Consider the following 21,996-nt stretch of genomic DNA (forward strand, 5'->3'; position numbering starts at 1 on the left):
CCACGACAAGTACGACACACACACTGGACCACGACAAGTACCACACACACACTGGACCACGACACACACACACTGGACCACGACACACACACTGGACCACGACACACACACACACTGGACCACACACACACACTGGACCACGACACACACACACTGGACCACGACACACACACACTGGACCATGACAGGTACACACACACTGGACCACGACAGGTACGACACACACACACACTGGACCACGACAGGTACGACACACACACTGGACCACGACAGGTACGACACACACACTGGACCACGACAGGTACGACACACACACACACTGGACCACGACACACACACACACTGGACCACGACACACACACACACACTGGACCACGACACACACACACTGGACCACGACACACACACACACACTGGACCACGACACACACACACACTGGACCACGACAGTACGACACACACACTGGACCACGACAGGTACCACACACACACTGGACCACGCACACACACACTGGACCACGCACACACACACTGGACCACGACACACACACTGGACCCGACACACACACTGGACACACTGGACCACGACACACACACACTGGACCACGACAGGGACACACACTGGACACAGGTACGACACACACACACTGGACCACGACACACACACACACTGGACCACGACACGACACACACACACTGGACCACGACACACACACACACACTGGACCACACACACACACACACTGGACCACGACACACACACACACTGGACCCACACACACACACACTGGACCACGACAAGTACGACACACACACTGGACCAAGTACCACACACACACTGGACCACGGCACACACACACTGGACCACGACACACACACACTGGACCACGACACACACACACTGGACCACGACACACACACTGGACCACGACACACACACTGGACCACGACACACACACACACTGGACCACGACAGGTACGACACACACACACTGGACCACGACAGGTACGACACACACACACTGGACCACGACAGGTACGACACACACACACTGGACCACGACAGGTACGACACACACACACTGGACCACGACACACACACACTGGACCACGACACACACACTGGACCACGACACACCCACACACACTGGGACACACACACACTGGACCACGACACACACACACACTGGACCACGACAAGTACGACACACACACTGGACCACGACACACACACACTGGACCACACGACACACACACACTGGACCACGACACACACACACTGGACCACGACACACACACACACACACACTGGACCACGACAGGACCACACACACACTGGACCACAACACACACACACACACACACACTGGACCACGACACACACACACACTGGACCACGACAAGTACACACACACACTGGACCACGACAAGTACCACACACACACTGGACCACACACACACACTGGACCACGACACACACACACACACTGGACCACGACACACACACACTGGACCACGACACACACACTGGACCACGACACACACACACTGGACCACGGACACAGACCACGACACACACACACACTGGACCACTGACACACACACACACTGGACCACGACACACACTGGACCACACACACACACACTGGACCACGACACACACACACTGGACACGACAAGTACCACACACACTGGACACACACACACACTGGACCACGACACACACACTGGACCACGACACACACACACACTGGACCACGACACACACACACACTGGACCAGACACACACACTGGACCACGACACACACACACTGGACCAAGACCACGACACACACACTGGACCACGACAAGTACGACACACACACTGGACCACGACAAGTACCACACACACACTGGACCACGACACACACACACTGGACCACGACACACACACTGGACCACGACACACACACACACACACACACACTGGACCACGACACACACACACTGGACCACGACACACACACACTGGACCATGACACGACACACACTGGACCACGACAGGTACGACACACACACACACTGGACCACGACAGGTACGACACACACACACACTGGACCACGACACGACACACACACACACTGGACGACACGACACACACACACACTGGACCACGACACACACACACACTGGACCACGACACACACACACTGGACCACGACACACACCCACACACACTGGACCACGACACACACACACACTGGACCACGACAAGTACGACACACACACTGGACCACGACAAGTACCACACACACACTGGACCACGGCACACACACACTGGACCACGGCACACACACACTGGACCACGACACACACACACTGGACCACGACACACACACACTGGACCACGACACACACACACTGGACCACGACACACACACTGGACCACGACACACACACACTGGACCACGACAGGTACGACACACACCCACACTGGACCACGACAGGTACGACACACACACACACACACTGGACCACGACACACACACACACTGGACCACGACACACACACACTGGACCACGACACACACCCACACACACTGGACCACGACACACACACACACTGGACCACGACAAGTACGACACACACACTGGACCACGACAAGTACCACACACACACTGGACCACGGCACACACACACTGGACCACGACACACACACACTGGACCACGACACACACACACTGGACCACGACACACACACTCACTGGACCACGGCACACACACACTGGACCACGACACACACACACTGGACCACGACACACACACACTGGACCACGACACACACACACACTGGACCACGACAGGTACGACACACACACACTGGACCACAACACACACACACACACACACACTGGACCACGACACACACACACACTGGACCACGACAAGTACGACACACACACTGGACCACGACAAGTACACACACACACTGGACCACGGCACACACACACTGGACCACGACACACACACACACTGGACCACGACACACACACTGGACCACGACACACACACACTGGACCACGACAAGTACCACACACACACTGGACCACGGCACACACACACTGGACCACGACACACACACTGGACCACGACACACACACACACTGGACCACGACACACACACACACTGGACCACGACACACACACTGGACCACGACACACACACACTGGACCAAGACAAGTACGACACACACACTGGACCACGACAAGTACGACACACACACTGGACCACGACAAGTACCACACACACACTGGACCACGACACACACACACTGGACCACGACACACACACTGGACCACGACACACACACACTGGACCACGACACACACACTGGACCACGACACACACACACTGGACCACGACACACACACACTGGACCATGACAGGTACGACACACACTGGACCACGACAGGTACGACACACACACACACTGGACCACGACAGGTACGACACACACACACTGGACCACGACAGGTACGAAACACACACACACTGGACCTCGACAGGTACGACACACACACACACTGGACCACGACAGGTACGACACACACACACACTGGACCACGACACACACACACACTGGACCACGACACACACACACTGGACCACGACACACACCCACACACACTGGACCACGACACACACACACACTGGACCACGACAAGTACGACACACACACTGGACCACGACAAGTACCACACACACACTGGACCACGGCACACACACACTGGACCACGGCACACACACACTGGACCACGACACACACACACTGGACCACGACACACACACACTGGACCACGACACACACACACTGGACCACGACAGGTACGACACACACTGGACCACGACAGGTACGACACACACACACACTGGACCACGACAGGTACGACACACACACACTGGACCACGACAGGTACGACACACACACACACTGGACCACGACAGGTACGACACACACACACACTGGACCACGACAGGTACGACACACACCCACACTGGACCCGACACACACACACTGGTACGACACACACACACACTGGACCACGACACACACACAGGACCACGACACACACACACACACACTGGACCACGACACACACACACACTGGACCACGACAAGTACGACACACACACTGGACCACGACAAGTACCACACACACACTGGACCACGGCACACACACACTGGACCACGACACACACACACTGGACCACGACACACACACACTGGACCACGACACACACACACTGGACCACGACACACACACACTGGACCACCACGACACACACACACTGGACCACGACAGGTACGACACACACACACTGGACCACGACAGGTACGACACACACCCACACTGGACCACGACAGGTACGACACACACCCACACTGGACCACGACACACACACACACACTGGACCACGACACACACACACTGGACCACGACACACACACACACTGGACCACGACACACACACACACTGACAGGTACGACACACACACTGGACCACGACAAGTACACACACACACTGGACCACGGACACACACTGGACCACACACACACACACTGGACCACGACACACACACACTGGACCACGACACACACACACACTGGACCACGACACACACACTGGACCACGACAAGTACGACACACACACTGGACCACGACAAGTACGACACACACACTGGACCACGACAAGTACGACACACACACTGGACGACACACACACACGCTGGACCACGACACACACACTGGACCACGGCACACACACACTGGACCACGGCACACACACACTGGACCACGACACACACACTGGACCACGACACACACACACACTGGACCACGACACACACACTGGACCACACACACACACACACTGGACCACGACACACACACTGGACCACGACACACACACTGGACCACGACACACACACACTGGACCACACACACACACACTGGACCACGACACACACACACACTGGACCACGACAGGTACGACACACACACACTGGACCACAGCACACACACACTGGACCACGACACACACACTGGACCACGACACACACACACACTGGACCACGACACACACACACACTGGACCACGACACACACACACACTGGACCACGACACACACACACTGGACCACGACAAGTACACACACACACTGGACCACGGTACCACACACACACTGGACCACGGCACACACACACTGGACCACGCACACACACACTGGACACACACACACACACTGGACCACACACACACACACTGGACCACACACGACACACACACTGGACCACGACAAGTACCACACACACACTGGACCACGACACACACACTGGACCACACACACACACTGGACCACGACACACACACACTGGACCACGACACACACACTGGACCACGACAAGTACGACACACACACTGGACCACGACAAGTACGACACACACACTGGACCCACAAGTACACACACACACTGGACACACTGGACCACACACACACTGGACCACGACACACACACACTGGACCACGACACACACACACTGGACCACGACCACGACACACACACACTGGTCCACGACAACACGACACACACACACTGGTCCACGACAGGTACGACACACACACATGACACACACACTGGACCACGACACACACACACTGGACCACGACACACACACTGGACCACGACACACACACACTGGACACACGACACTGTCTGACAGGTACGACACACACACACACTGGACCACGACAGGTACGACACACACACACACACTGGACCACGACAGGTACGACACACACACACACTGGACCACCACGACACACACACACTGGACCACGACGACACACACACACACTGGACCACGACAGGTACGACACACACACACACTGGACACACACACACACTGGACCACGGACACACACACACACACACACTGGACCACACACACACTGGACACGGACACACACTGGACCACGGCACACACACACTGGACCCACAGGACAACACACACACACACACTGGACCACTGACCACACACACACACACTGGACCACGACACACACACTGGACCACGACACACACACACTGGACCACGACACACACACACACTGGACCACGACACACACACACACTGGACCACGACACACACACACTGGACCACGACACACACACACACTGGACCACGACACACACACACACACTGGACCACACACACACACACACTGGACCACGACACACACACACACACTGGGACCACACACACTGGACCACGACACACACACACTGGACCACGACACACACACACTGGACCACGCACACACACACTGGACCACGACACACACACACACTGGACCACGACAACGACCACACACACACACTGGACAGGTATGACACACACACACACTGGACCACGACACACACACACACTGGACCACGACACACACACACTGGACCACGACACACACACACACACACACACACTGGACCACGACACACACACACACTGGACCACGACAAGTACCACACACACACTGGACCCACAAGTACCACACACACACTGGACCACGGCACACACACACACTGGACCACGACACACACACACTGGACCACGACACACACACTCACTGACCACGGCACACACACACTGACCACGACACACACACACTGGACCACACACACACACACTGGACCACGACACACACACACTGGACCACGACAGGTACGACACACACACACTGGACCACAACACACACACACACACACACACTGGACCACGACACACACACACACTGGTTACGACACACACACACTGGACCACGGCACACACACACACCACTGGACACACACACTGACCACGTACACACACACACTGGACCACGACACACACACTGGACCACGACACACACACTGGACCACGACAACACACACACACACTGGACACACTGGACCACACACACACACTGGACCACGACACACACACACACTGGACCACGACACACACACACACTGGACCACACACACACACTGACCATACACACACACACTGGACCAAGACAAGTACGACACACACACTGGACCACGACAAGTACCACACACACACTGGACCACGACAAGTACCACACACACACTGGACCACGACACACACACACACCACACACTGGACCACGACACACACACACTGGACCACGACACACACACTGGACACGACACACACACTGGACCACGACACACACACACTGGACCACGACACACACACACTGGACCATGACAGGTACGACACACACTGGACCACGACAGGTACGACACACACACACACTGGACCACGACAGGTACGACACACACACACTGGACCACGACAGGTACGAAACACACACACACTGGACCTCGACAGGTACGACACACACACACACACTGGACCACGACAGGTACGACACACACACACACTGGACCACGACACACACACACACACTGGACCACGACACACACACACTGGACCACGACACACACCCACACACACTGGACCACGACACACACACACACTGGACCACGACAAGTACGACACACACACTGGACCACGACAAGTACCACACACACACTGGACCACGGCACACACACACTGGACCACGGCACACACACACTGGACCACGACACACACACTGGACCACGACACACACACACTGGACCACGACACACACACACTGGACCACGACAGGTACGACACACACTGGACCACGACAGGTACGACACACACACACACTGGACCACGACAGGTACGACACACACACACTGGACCACGACAGGTACGACACACACACACACACTGGACCACGACAGGTACGACACACACCCACACTGGACCACGACAGGTACGACACACACACACACACACACACTGGACCACGACACACACACACACTGGACCACGACACACACACACACTGGACCACGACACACACACACTGGACCACGACACACACCCACACACACTGGACCACGACACACACACACACTGGACCACGACAAGTACGACACACACACTGGACCACGACAAGTACCACACACACACTGGACCACGACACACACACACTGGACCACGACACACACACACACACACTGGACACACACTGACCACGACACACACACTCACTGGACCACGACACACACACACTGGACCACGACAAGTACGACACACACACTGGACCACGACAGGTACGACACACACACACTGGACCACGACAGGTACCACACACACCCACACTGGACCACGACAGGTACGACACACACCCACACTGGACCACGACAGGTACGACACACACACACACTGGACCACGACACACACACACACACTGGACCACGACACACACACACTGGACCACGACACACACCCACACACACTGGACCACGACACACACACACACTGGACCACGACATACGACACACACACTGGACCACGACAAGTACCACACACACACTGGACCACGGCACACACACACTGGACCACGACACACACACACTGGACCACGACACACACACACTGGACCACGACACACACACACACTGGACCACGACTGACACACACTGGACCACGACAAGTACGACACACACACTGGACCACGACAAGTACGACACACACACTGGACCACGACACACACACACGCTGGACCACGACACACACACTGGACCACGGCACACACACACTGGACCACGGCACACACACACTGGACCACGACACACACACACTGGACCACGACAAGTACGACACACACACTGGACCACGACAAGTACAACACACACTGGACCACGACACACACACACACACTGGACCACGACACACACACTGGACCACGACACACACACTGGACCACGACACACACACACTGGACCACGACACACACACACTGGACCACGGCAGGTACAACACACACACACTGGACCACGACAGGTACGACACACACACACTGGACCACAGCACACACACACTGGACCACGACACACACACAGTGGACCACGACACACACACACACTGGACCACGACACACACACACACACTGGACCACGACACACACACACACTGGACCACGACACACACACACACTGGACCACGACAATCGACACACACACTGGACCACGACAAGTACCACACACACACTGGACCACGGCACACACACACTGGACCACGGCACACACACACTGGACCACGACACACACACACTGGACCACGACACACACACACTGGACCACGACAAGTACGACACACACACTGGACCACGACAAGTACCACACACACACTGGACCACGGCACACACACACTGGACCACGGCACACACACACTGGACCACGACACACACACACTGGACCACGACACACACACACTGGACCACGACAAGGGCTGACACACACACTGGACCACGACAAGTACGACACACACACTGGACCACGACAAGTACCACACACACACTGGACCACGGCACACACACTGGACCACGGCACACACACTGGACCACGACACACACACACTGGACCACGACACACACACACTGGACCACGACAAGTACGACACACACACACTGGTCCACGACAAGTGCACGACACACACACACTGGTCCACGACAAGTACGACACATACACATTGGACCACGACAAGTACGACACACACACTGGACCACGACAAGTACCACACACACACTGGACCACGACACACACACTGGACCACGACACACACACACTGGACCACGACAGGTACGACACACACACTGGACCACGACAGGTACGACACACACACACACTGGACCACGACAGGTACGACACACACACACACACTGGACCACGACAGGTACGACACACACACACACACTGGACCACGACAGGTACGACACACACACACTGGACCACGACAGGACGACACACACACACACTGGACCACGACAGGTACGACACACACACACACTGGACCACGACACACACACACTGGACCACGACAAGTACGACACACACACTGGACCACGACAAGTACGACACACACACTGGACCACGACAAGTACCACACACACACTGGACCACGGCACACACACACTGGACCACGGCACACACACACTGGACCACGACAGGTACAACACACACACACACTGGACCGCGACAGGTACGACACACACACACTGGACCACAGCACACACACTGGACCACGACACACACACTGGACCACGACACACACACACTGGACCACGACACACACACACACTGGACCACGACACACACACACACTGGACACACACACACACTGGACCACGACACACACACACTGGACCACGACACACACACACACACTGGACCACACACACACACACACTGGACCACGACACACACACACACTGGACCACGACACACACACACACTGGACCACGACACACACACACACTGGACACACACTGGACCACGCACACACACACTGGACCACGACACACACACACTGGACCACACACACACACTGGACACACTGGACACACACACACACTGGACCACGGCACACACACACTGGACCACGGCACACACACACTGGACCACACACACACACACTGGACCACACACACACACACTGGACCACGTAGTACTGGACACACACACTGGACCACGACACAGTACGACACACACACTGGACCACGACAAGGACCACCACACACACACTGGACCACGGCACACACACACTGGACCACGGCACACACACTGGACCACGACACACACACACTGGACCACGACACACACACACTGGACCACGTGTGACAAGTACGACACACACACACTGGTCCACGACAAGTACGACACACACACACTGGTCCACGACAAGTACGACACATACACATTGGACCACGACAAGTACGACACACACACTGGACCACGACAAGTACCACACACACACTGGACCACGACACACACACTGGACCACGACACACACACTGGACCACGACAGGTACACACACACACTGGACCACGACAGGTACGACACACACACACACTGGACCACGACAGGTACGACACACACACACACTGGACCACGACAGGTACGACACACACACACACTGGACCACGACAGGTACGACGACACACACACACTGGACCACGACAGGTACGACACACACACACACTGGACCACGACAGGTACGACACACACACACACTGGACCACGACACACACACACTGGACCACGACAGGTACGACACACACACACACACACTGGACCACTGACAGGTACACACACACACACACTGGACCACGACCACACACACACACTGGACACAGGTACAACACACTGGACACACACACTGGACACACACACACACACTGGACCACGCACACACACACTGGACCACGACACACACACACACTGGACCACGACACACACACACTGGACCACGACACACACACACACTGGACCACGACACACACACTGGTACCACACACACACTGGACCACGACACACACACACTGGACACACACACACTGGACCACGACACACACACACACGACACTGGTACGACACACACACTGGACCACGACAAGTACCACACACACACTGGACCACGCACACACACACTGGACCACGCACACACACACTGGACCACACACACACACACTGGACCCGACACACACACACTGGACCACACACACACACTGGACCACGACACACACACTGGACCACGTACACACACACACTGGACCACTGGACCACACACACACACTGGACCACGACACACACACACTGGACACACTGGACCACACACACACACTGGTCCACGACACGACACACACACACTGGTCCACGACAGGTACACACACACACACTGGACCACGACACGACACACACACTGGACCACGACAAGTACCACACACACACTGGACCACGACACACACACTGGACCACGACACACACACACTGGACCACGACACACACACACTGGACCACGACAGGTACGACACACACACACACTGGACCACGACAGGTACGACCACACACACACACACTGGACCACGACAGGTACGACACACACACACACACTGGACCACGACAGGTACGACACACACACACACTGGACCACGACAGGTGACACACACACACACTGGACCACGACAGGTACGACACACACACACACTGGACCACGACACACACACACTGGACCACGACAAGTACGACACACACACTGGACCACGACAAGTACTGACACACACACTGGACCACGACAGTACCACACACACTGGACCACACACACACACTGGACCACGACACACACACACTGGACCACACAGGACACACACACACACACACTGGACCACGACACACACACTGGACCACACACTGACCACACGACACACACACTGGACCACGACACACACACTGGACCACGACACACACACACTGGACCACGACACACACACACTGGACCACGACACACACACACACTGGACCACGACACACACACACACTGGACCACGACACACACACTGGACCACGACACACACACACTGGACCACACACACACACTGGACCACGACACACACACTGGACCACGACAACATGACACACACACTGGACCACGACAAGTACACACACACACTGGACCACGACAAGTACCACACACACACTGGACCACTGACCAAGCACACACACACTGGACCACGGCACACACACACTGGACCACGACACACACACTGGACCACGACACACACACACTGGACCACGACACACACACACACTGGACCACGACACACACACACTGGACCACAAGTACGACACACACACACACACTGGACCACGACAAGTACCACACACACACTGGACCACGGCACACACACACTGGACCACACACACACACACACACTGGACCACGACACACACACACTGGACCACGACACACACACACACACTGGACCACGACACACACACACACACACTGGACCACGACACACACACTGGACCACGACACACACACACACTGGGCCACGACACACACACCACACACACACTGGACCACGACACACACACACTGGACCCACACACACACACACACACTGGACCACGACACACACACACACTGGACCACGACAGGTACGACACACACACACACTGGACCACGACACACACACACACACACTGGACCACACACACACACACACACACACACTGGACCCACACACACACTGGACCACGACACACACACACTGGACCACGACAGGTACGACACACACACACTGGACCACAGGTACACACACACACACTGGACCACACACACACACACACACTGGACCACACACACACACACTGGACCACACACACACACACACTGGACACACTGGACCACACACACACTGGACACGACACACACACACTGGACCACGACACACACACACACTGGACCACGACACACACACACACTGGACCACACACACACACTGGACCACGACAGGTACTGGACACACACACACACTGGACCACGACAGGTACGACACACACACACTGGACACACACTGGACCACCACGACACACACACACTGGACCACGACAGTACACACACACACACTGGACCACGACAGGTACACACACACACTGGACCACGACAGGTACGACACACACACACTGGACTGGACCACGACACACACACTGGACCACACACACACACTGGACCACGGCACACACACACTGGACCACGACACACACACACTGGACCCGACAGGTACACACACACACTGGACAGCACACACACACACACACACACTGGACCACGACACACACACACTGACCACGACACACACACACACTGGACCACGACACACACACACACTGGACCACGACAACACACACACTGGACACACACACACACACACTGGACCACGACACACACACACACTGGACCACGACACACACACACTGGACCACACACGACACACACACACTGGACCCACGGCACACACACACTGGACCACGACACACACACACTGGACCACACACACACACACACTGGACCACACACACACACACACACTGGACCACACACACACCACACACACTGGACCACCACACACACACACACACACACTGGACCACGACACACACACACACTGGACCACGACACACACACACTGGACCCCACGACACACACACACACACACACTGGACCACGACACACACACTGGACGACACACACACACACTGGACACACACACACACTGGACCACGACACACACACACTGGACCACGACAACACACACACACACACTGGACCACGACACACACACTGGACCACGACACACACACTGGACCACGACACACACACACACACACACTGGACCACGACACACACACACACACACACACTGGACCACGACACACACACACACTGGACCACGAAGGACACACACACACTGGACCACGACACACACACACTGGACCACGACACACACACACTGGACACACACACACACTGGACCACGACACACACACACTGGACCACACACACACTGGACACGACACACACACTGGACCCGACACACACACACACTGGACCACGACAGGTACGACACACACACACACTGGACCACGACAGGTACGACACACACACACACTGGACCACCACACACACACACAGGACGACACACACACACTGGACCCACAGGTACGACACACACACACTGGACCACGACAGGTACGACACACACACACACTGGACCACGACAGGACACGACACACACACTGGACCACGACACACACTGGACACACACACTGGACCACGACAAACACACACACACACACTGGACCACGACAGATACGACACACACACTGGACCACGTACACACACACACTGGACCACGACACACACACACACACACTGGACCACGACACACACGACACACACACTGGACCACGACAGGTACGACACACACACTGGACCACGACAGGTACGACACACACACTGGACCACGACAGGTACGACACACACACTGGACCACGGCAGCTACGACACACACACACACACACACACACTAGACCACGACACACACACTGGACCACGGCAGCTACGACACACACACACACACACACACACACTAGACCACGACACACACACTGGACCACGGCAGCTACGACACACACACACACAGACTCCCAGGCTGAGTAACCAGTGTGTGTCCTGTATCAGGTAGTGGAGCTGTATTGTGAAGAGCTGTGGGGTGGGAGTCCTACCATTTACCAGCCTCCTGTCAACAGCGCAACATCTACACACAACAACAACAACAGGTATGACCAACAAACCCTTACCCTCTTTTCCATATGTGGTTCCTCTTGTATTAGCCTGGAGGCGAAATAAACACACCTGTTTAGGAGAGGTGCTGGCTAGGGGAGGAGAACACCTGTTTAGGAGAGGTGCTGGCTAGAGGAGGAGAACACCTGTTTAGGAGAGGTGCTGGCTAGGGGAGTAGAACACCTGTTTAGGAGAGGTGCTGGCTAGGGGAGGAGAACACCTGTTTAGGAGAGGTGCTGGCTAGGGGAGGAGAACACCTGTTTAGGAGAGGTGTTGGCTAGGGGAGTAGAACACCTGTTTAGGAGAGGTGCTGGCTAGGGGAGGAGAACACCTGTTTAGGAGAGGTGCTGGCTAGGGGAGGAGAACACCTGTTTAGGAGAGGTGCTGGCTAGGGGAGTAGAACACCTGTTTAGGAGAGGTGCTGGCTAGGGGAGTAGAACACCTGTTTAGGAGAGGTGCTGGCTAGGGGAGGAGAACACCTGTTTAGGAGAGGTGCTGGCTAGGGGAGGAGAACACCTGTTTAGGAGAGGTGCTGGCTAGGGGAGTAGAACACCTGTTTAGGAGAGGTGCTGGCTAGGGGAGGAGAACACCTGTTTAGGAGAGGTGCTGGCTAGGGGAGTAGAACACCTGTTTAGGAGAGGTGCTGGCTAGGGGAGTAGAACACCACCTGTTTAGGAGAGGTGCTGGCTAGAGGAGGAGAACACCTGTTTAGGAGAGGTGCTGGCTAGAGGAGTTGAACACCTGTTTAGGAGAGGTGCTGGCTAGCAGAGTAGAACACCTGTTTAGGAGAGGTGCTGGCTAGGGGAGTAGAACACCTGTTTAGGAGAGGTGCTGGCTAGGGGAGGAGAACACCTGGAAAACAGTGATTAAGACAGCTCGTCTGTGTAAATGGTTATTAAATGATTGCATCTGAGCTCCTAGAGTGTGTCTCATTTCTCTCTTGTAGTAACAACACTGCTGTAGCTCTCTCAGGTTTGAGTGTGGCTCTCATTTCTCTCTTGTAGTAACAACACTGCTGTAGCTCTCTCAGGTTTGAGTGTGGCTCTCATTTCTCTCTTGTAGTAACAACACTGCTGTAGCTCTCTCAGGTTCGCAGAGGCCCTGAAGAGTTCTGGCCAATCAGCTGTGTTTATAGGGAAGCGTGCTGACAACACCCTGGATCTGTCCAATCAGCAGTGGCACAGCTCAGACAGAGAGGTGAGATGCGTGATGGGTCGGGGGCTCCCATGGGGCTCAGTTGGTAGAGCATGGCACTTGCAACACACCAGGGTTGTGGGTTCGATTCCCACTGGGGACCAGTTTGAAAAAGTAACCTAACCCGCCTAACCTCCAACCCTCCACCCTACCTCCTAAACCCTCCACCCTACCTCCTAAACCCTCCACCCTACCTCATAAACCCTCCACCCTTCACCCTACCTCCTAAACCCTCCACCCTACCTCCTAAACCCTCCACCCTAACTATCCCTCATTCTCTCCTCCAGGTCTTGTCTTCCTTTAAAAGAGGACTAGAGTCTCACTCGTTCAGCGTTGTCCAGTTGTCTTCCTTCTCTGACCATCTGAAGGCTATGATCTCTACTGACCAGCACTACCACACGGTATGAATCTGTCTACCTCTCTGTCTGCCATATCTATCACTACCACACGGTATGAATCTGTCTGCCTCTGTCTGTCATATCTATCACTACCACACGGTATGAATCTGTCTACCTCTCTGTCTGTCATATCTACCACTACCACACGGTATGAATCTGTCTACCTCTCTGTCTGTCATATCTACCACTACCACACGGTATGAATCTGTCTACCTCTCTGTCTGCCATATCTATCACACGGTATGAATCTGTTTACCTCTCTGTCTGTCATATCTATCACTACCACACGGTATGAACTGTCTACCTCTCTGTCTGTCATATCTATCACTACCACACGGTATGAATCTGTCTGCCTCTCTGTCTGTCATATCTACCACACGGTATGAATCTGTCTACCTCTCTGTCTGTCATATCTACCACACGGTATGAATCTGTCTACCTCTCTGTCTGTCATATCTATCACTACCACACGGTATGAATCTGTCTACCTCTGTCTGTCATATCTATCACTACCACACGGTATGAATCTGTCTGCCTCTCTGTCTGTCATATCTACCACACGGTATGAATCTGTCTGTCATATCTATCACTACCACACGGTATGAATCTGTCTGCCTCTCTGTCTGTCATATCTACCACACGGTATGAATCTGTCTACCTCTCTGTCTGTCATATCTACCACACGGTATGAATCTGTCTACTCTCTGTCTGTCATATCTATCACTACCACACAGTATGAATCTGTCTATCATATCTACCACTACCACACGGTATGAATCTGTCTACCCCTCTGTCTGTCATATCTACCACTACCACATGGTATGAATCTGTCTACCTCTGTCTGTCATATCTACCACACGGTATGAATCTGTCTACCTCTCTGTCTGTCATATCTACCACACGGTATGAATCTGTCTACCTCTGTCTGTCATATCTATCACTACCACACGGTATGAATCTGTCTACCTCTCTGTCTGTCATATCTATCACTACCACACGGTATGAATCTGTCTACCTCTCTGTCTGTCATATCTACCACTACCACACGGTATGAATCTGTCTACCTCTGTCTGTCATATCTATCACACGGTATGAATCTGTCTACCTCTCTGTCTGTCATATCTATCACTACCACACGGTATGAATCTGTCTACCTCTCTGTCTGTCATATCTATCACACGGTATGAATCTGTCTTCCTCTGTCTGTCATATCTACCACACGGTATGAATCTGTCTACCTCTCTGTCTGTCATATCTATCACTACCACACGGTATGAATCTGTCTTCCTCTCTGTCTGCAATATCTATCACTACCACACGGTATGAATCTGTCTGCCTCTCTGTCTGTCATATCTATCACTACCACACGGTATGAATCTGTCTACCTCTCTGTCTGTCATATCTATCACTACCACACGGTATGAATCTGTCTTCCTCTCTGTCTGTCATATCTATCACTACCACACAGTATCAATCTGTCTACCTCTCTGTCTGTCATATCTATCACACGGTATGAATCTGTCTTCCTCTCTGTCTGTCATATCTACCAATACCACACGGTATGAATCTGTCTACCTCTCTGTCTGTCATATCTATCACTACCACACGGTATGAATCTGTCTACTTCTGTCTGTCATATCTACCACTACCACACGGTATGAATCTGTCTGCCTCTCAGATTCATACCGTGTGGTAGATATGACAGACAGAGAGGTAGACAGATTCATACCGTGTGGTAGATATGACAGGCAGTCTACCTCTCTGTCTATCATATCTACCACTACCACACGGTATGAATCTGTCTACTTCTGTCTGTCATATCTACCACTACCACACGGTATGAATCTGTCTGCCTCTCTGTCTATCATATCTACCACACGGTATGAATCTGTCTACTTCTGTCTGTCATATCTACCACTACTACACGGTATGAATCTGTCTACTTCTGTCTGTCATATCTACCACTACTACACGGTATGAAGCTGTCTACCTCTCTGTCTGTCATATCTACCACTACCACACGGTATGAATCTGTCTACCTCTCTGTCTATCATATCTATCACTACCACACGGTATGAATCTGTCTACCTCTGTCTGTCATATCTATCACTACCACACGGTATGAATCTGTCTACCTCTCTGTCTGTCATCTATCACTACCACACGGTATGAATCTGTCTACCTCTGTCTGTCATATCTATCACTACCACACGGTATGAATCTGTCTACCTCTCTGTCTGTCATATCTATCACTACCACACGGTATGAATCTGTCTACCCCTCTGTCTGTCATATAATGACTTGTAATGACTTCATGTTCCAATAGGGGGTGCTAACTGTATACTGAACTGTTGGATGTTATGACTATATACCAATAGGGGGCGCTAACTGTATACTGAACTGTTGGATGTTATGACATTATATTCCAATAGGGGGCGCTAACTGTATACTGAACTAGTCCTGTTGGATGTTATGACTATATTCCAATAGGGGGCGCTAACTGTATACTGAACTAGTCCTGTTGGATGTTATGACTTTATATTCCAATAGGGGGCGCTAACTGTATACTGAACTGTTGGATGTTATGACTATATTCCAATAGGGGGCGCTAACTGAATACTGAACTGTTGGATGTTATGACTATATTCCAATAGGGGGCGCTAACTGTATACTGAACTGTTGGATGTTATGACTTTATATTCCAATAGGGGGCGCTAACTGTATACTGAACTGTTGGATGTTATGACTATATTCCAATAGGGGGCGCTAACTGAATACTGAACTGTTGGATGTTATGACTATATTCCAATAGGGGGCGCTAACTGTATACTGAACTAGTCCTGTTGGATGTTATGACTTTATATTCCAATAGGGGGCGCTAACTGTATACTGAACTGTTGGATGTTATGACTATATTCCAAGAGGGGGCGCTAACTGTATACTGAACTAGTCCTGTTGGATGTTATGACTTTATATTCCAATAGGGGGCGCTAACTGTATACTGAACTAGTCCTGTTGGATGTTATGACTTTATATTCCAATAGGGGGCGCTAACTGTATACTGAACTGTTGGATGTTATGACTTTATATTCCAATAGGGGACGCTAACTGTATACTGAACTAGTCCTGTTGGATGTTATGACTTTGTATTCCAATAGGGGGCGCTAACTGTATACTGAACTAGTCCTGTTGGATATTATGACTATATTCCAATAGGGGGCGCTAACTGTATACTGAACTAGTCCTGTTGGATGTTATGACTATATTCCAATAGGGGGCGCTAACTGTATACTGAACTAGTCCTGTTGGATGTTATGACTATATTCCAATAGGGGGCGCTAACTGTATACTGAACTAGTCCTGTTGGATGTTATGACTATATTCCAATAGGGGGCGCTAACTGTATACTGGACTAGTCCTGTTGGATGTAATGACTATATTCCAATAGGGGGCGCTAACTGTATACTGAACTAGTCCTGTTGGATGTTATGACTATATTCCAATAGGGGGCGCTAACTGTACACATGTTGATGTCATATCTGTCTAAATGAACCTTGTATGTGCTTGTCGTGTCATGTGTTCCAGATGTCTCAGCGTCTGAGAGAGATGTGTGTGGTGTTTGCAGGGCCGTTGCCTAGCGACTACACAGAGAGGGCTGTGAGGAGGCTGTTCAGCAGCTGTGGAACCGTACGAGCTGTCAGGCTGTTGAACGCTACTCAGAGGGTACGTGACCAGAAATCAGAAGCCATAAAGCGTCACAGTAGAGCTGATCTAGGATCAGGTCCCCCTTGCCCATTCGTTACCACAGTAGAGCTGATCTAGGATCAGGTCCCCCTTGCCCATTCGTTACCACAGTAGAGCTGATCTAGGATCAGGTCCCCCTTGTCCATTCGTTACCACAGTAGAGCTGATCTAGGATCAGGTCCCCCTTGTCCATTCGTTACCACAGTAGAGCTGATCTAGGATCAGGTCCCCTTGTCCATTCAGTTACCACTTACCACAGTAGAGCTGATCTAGGATCAGGTCCATTAGAGCTGATCTAGGATCAGGTCCATTCGTTACCACAGTAGAGCTGATCTAGGATCAGGTCCATTCGTTACCACAGTAGAGCTGATCTAGGATCAGGTCCATTCATTACCACAGTAGAGCTGATCTAGGATCAGGTCCCCCTTGTCCATTCATTACCACAGTAGAGCTGATCTAGGATCAGGTCCTTTTGTTACCACAGTAGAGCTGATCTAGGATCAGGTCCTTTTGTTACCACAGTAGAGGCTAAGGGGCTGCATCCAGGCTAAGGGCTGCATCCAGGCTAAGGGCTGCATCCAGGCTAGGGGCTGCATCCAGGCTAAGGGGCTGCATCCAGGCTAAGGGCTGCATCCAGGCTAAGGGCTGCATCCAGGCTAAGGGCTGCATCCAGGCTAAGGGGCTGCATCCAGGCTAAGGGCTGCATCCAGGCTAAGGGGCTGCATCCAGGCTAAGGGGCTGCATCCAGGCTAAGGGGCTGCATCCAGGCTAAGGGGCTGCATCCAGGCTAAGGGGCTGTATCCAGGCTAAGGGCTGTATCCAGGCTAAGGGCTGCATCCAGGCTAAGGGGCTGCATCCAGGCTAAGGGCTGCATCCAGGCTAAGGGGCTGCATCCAGGCTAAGGGCTGCATCCAGGCTAAGGGCTGCATCCAGGCTAAGGGCTGCATCCAGGCTAAGGGCTGCATCCAGGCTAAGGGGCTGCATCCAGGCTAAGGGGCTGCATCCAGGGGGCTGCATCCATCCAGGCTGCATCCAGGGGCTGCATCCAGGCTAAGGGCTGCATCCAGGCTAAGGGCTGTATCTAAGAATAGCCCATAGCTTTGGTATATTGGCCATATACCATACAGTGTGCATGTGTAGTGTGTGTCTGGGCGTGTGTAGTGTGTGTCTGGGAGTGTGTAGTGTGTGTCTGGGCGTATGTAGTGTGTGTCTGGGCGTATGCAGTGGTGTCTGGGAGTGTGTAGTGTGTCTGGGCATCCAGTGTGCGTCTGGGCGTGTGGTCTGGGAGTGTGTGCAGTGTCCTGGGCGTGTGTAGTGTGCGTCTGGG

The 21,996-nt window shown here is 53.6% G+C and overlaps 1 protein-coding gene across 3 annotated transcripts in view; it reads left to right on the top strand.

The window, feature by feature from the left end:
• LOC115126618 (RNA exonuclease 5-like) overlaps positions 1-21,996 on the top strand; it is a 39,383-nt gene that overhangs the window by 8,364 nt on the left and 9,023 nt on the right. For 2 of the 3 annotated variants that reach the window (XM_065000925.1, XM_065000926.1), the window contains exons 11-14: positions 15,232-15,329; positions 16,413-16,530; positions 16,815-16,928; positions 20,511-20,648. In XM_065000925.1, coding sequence (XP_064856997.1) covers positions 15,232-15,329; positions 16,413-16,530; positions 16,815-16,928; positions 20,511-20,648 — 468 coding nt within the window. The remainder of the gene's footprint in view (positions 1-15,231; positions 15,330-16,412; positions 16,531-16,814; positions 16,929-20,510; positions 20,649-21,996) is intronic. The other variant, XM_065000927.1, reaches the window with a different exon arrangement.

This window comes from Oncorhynchus nerka, linkage group LG15, assembly GCF_034236695.1.
Source record: "Oncorhynchus nerka isolate Pitt River linkage group LG15, Oner_Uvic_2.0, whole genome shotgun sequence".
In the NCBI taxonomy this organism is placed as follows: Eukaryota; Metazoa; Chordata; class Actinopteri; order Salmoniformes; family Salmonidae; genus Oncorhynchus; species Oncorhynchus nerka.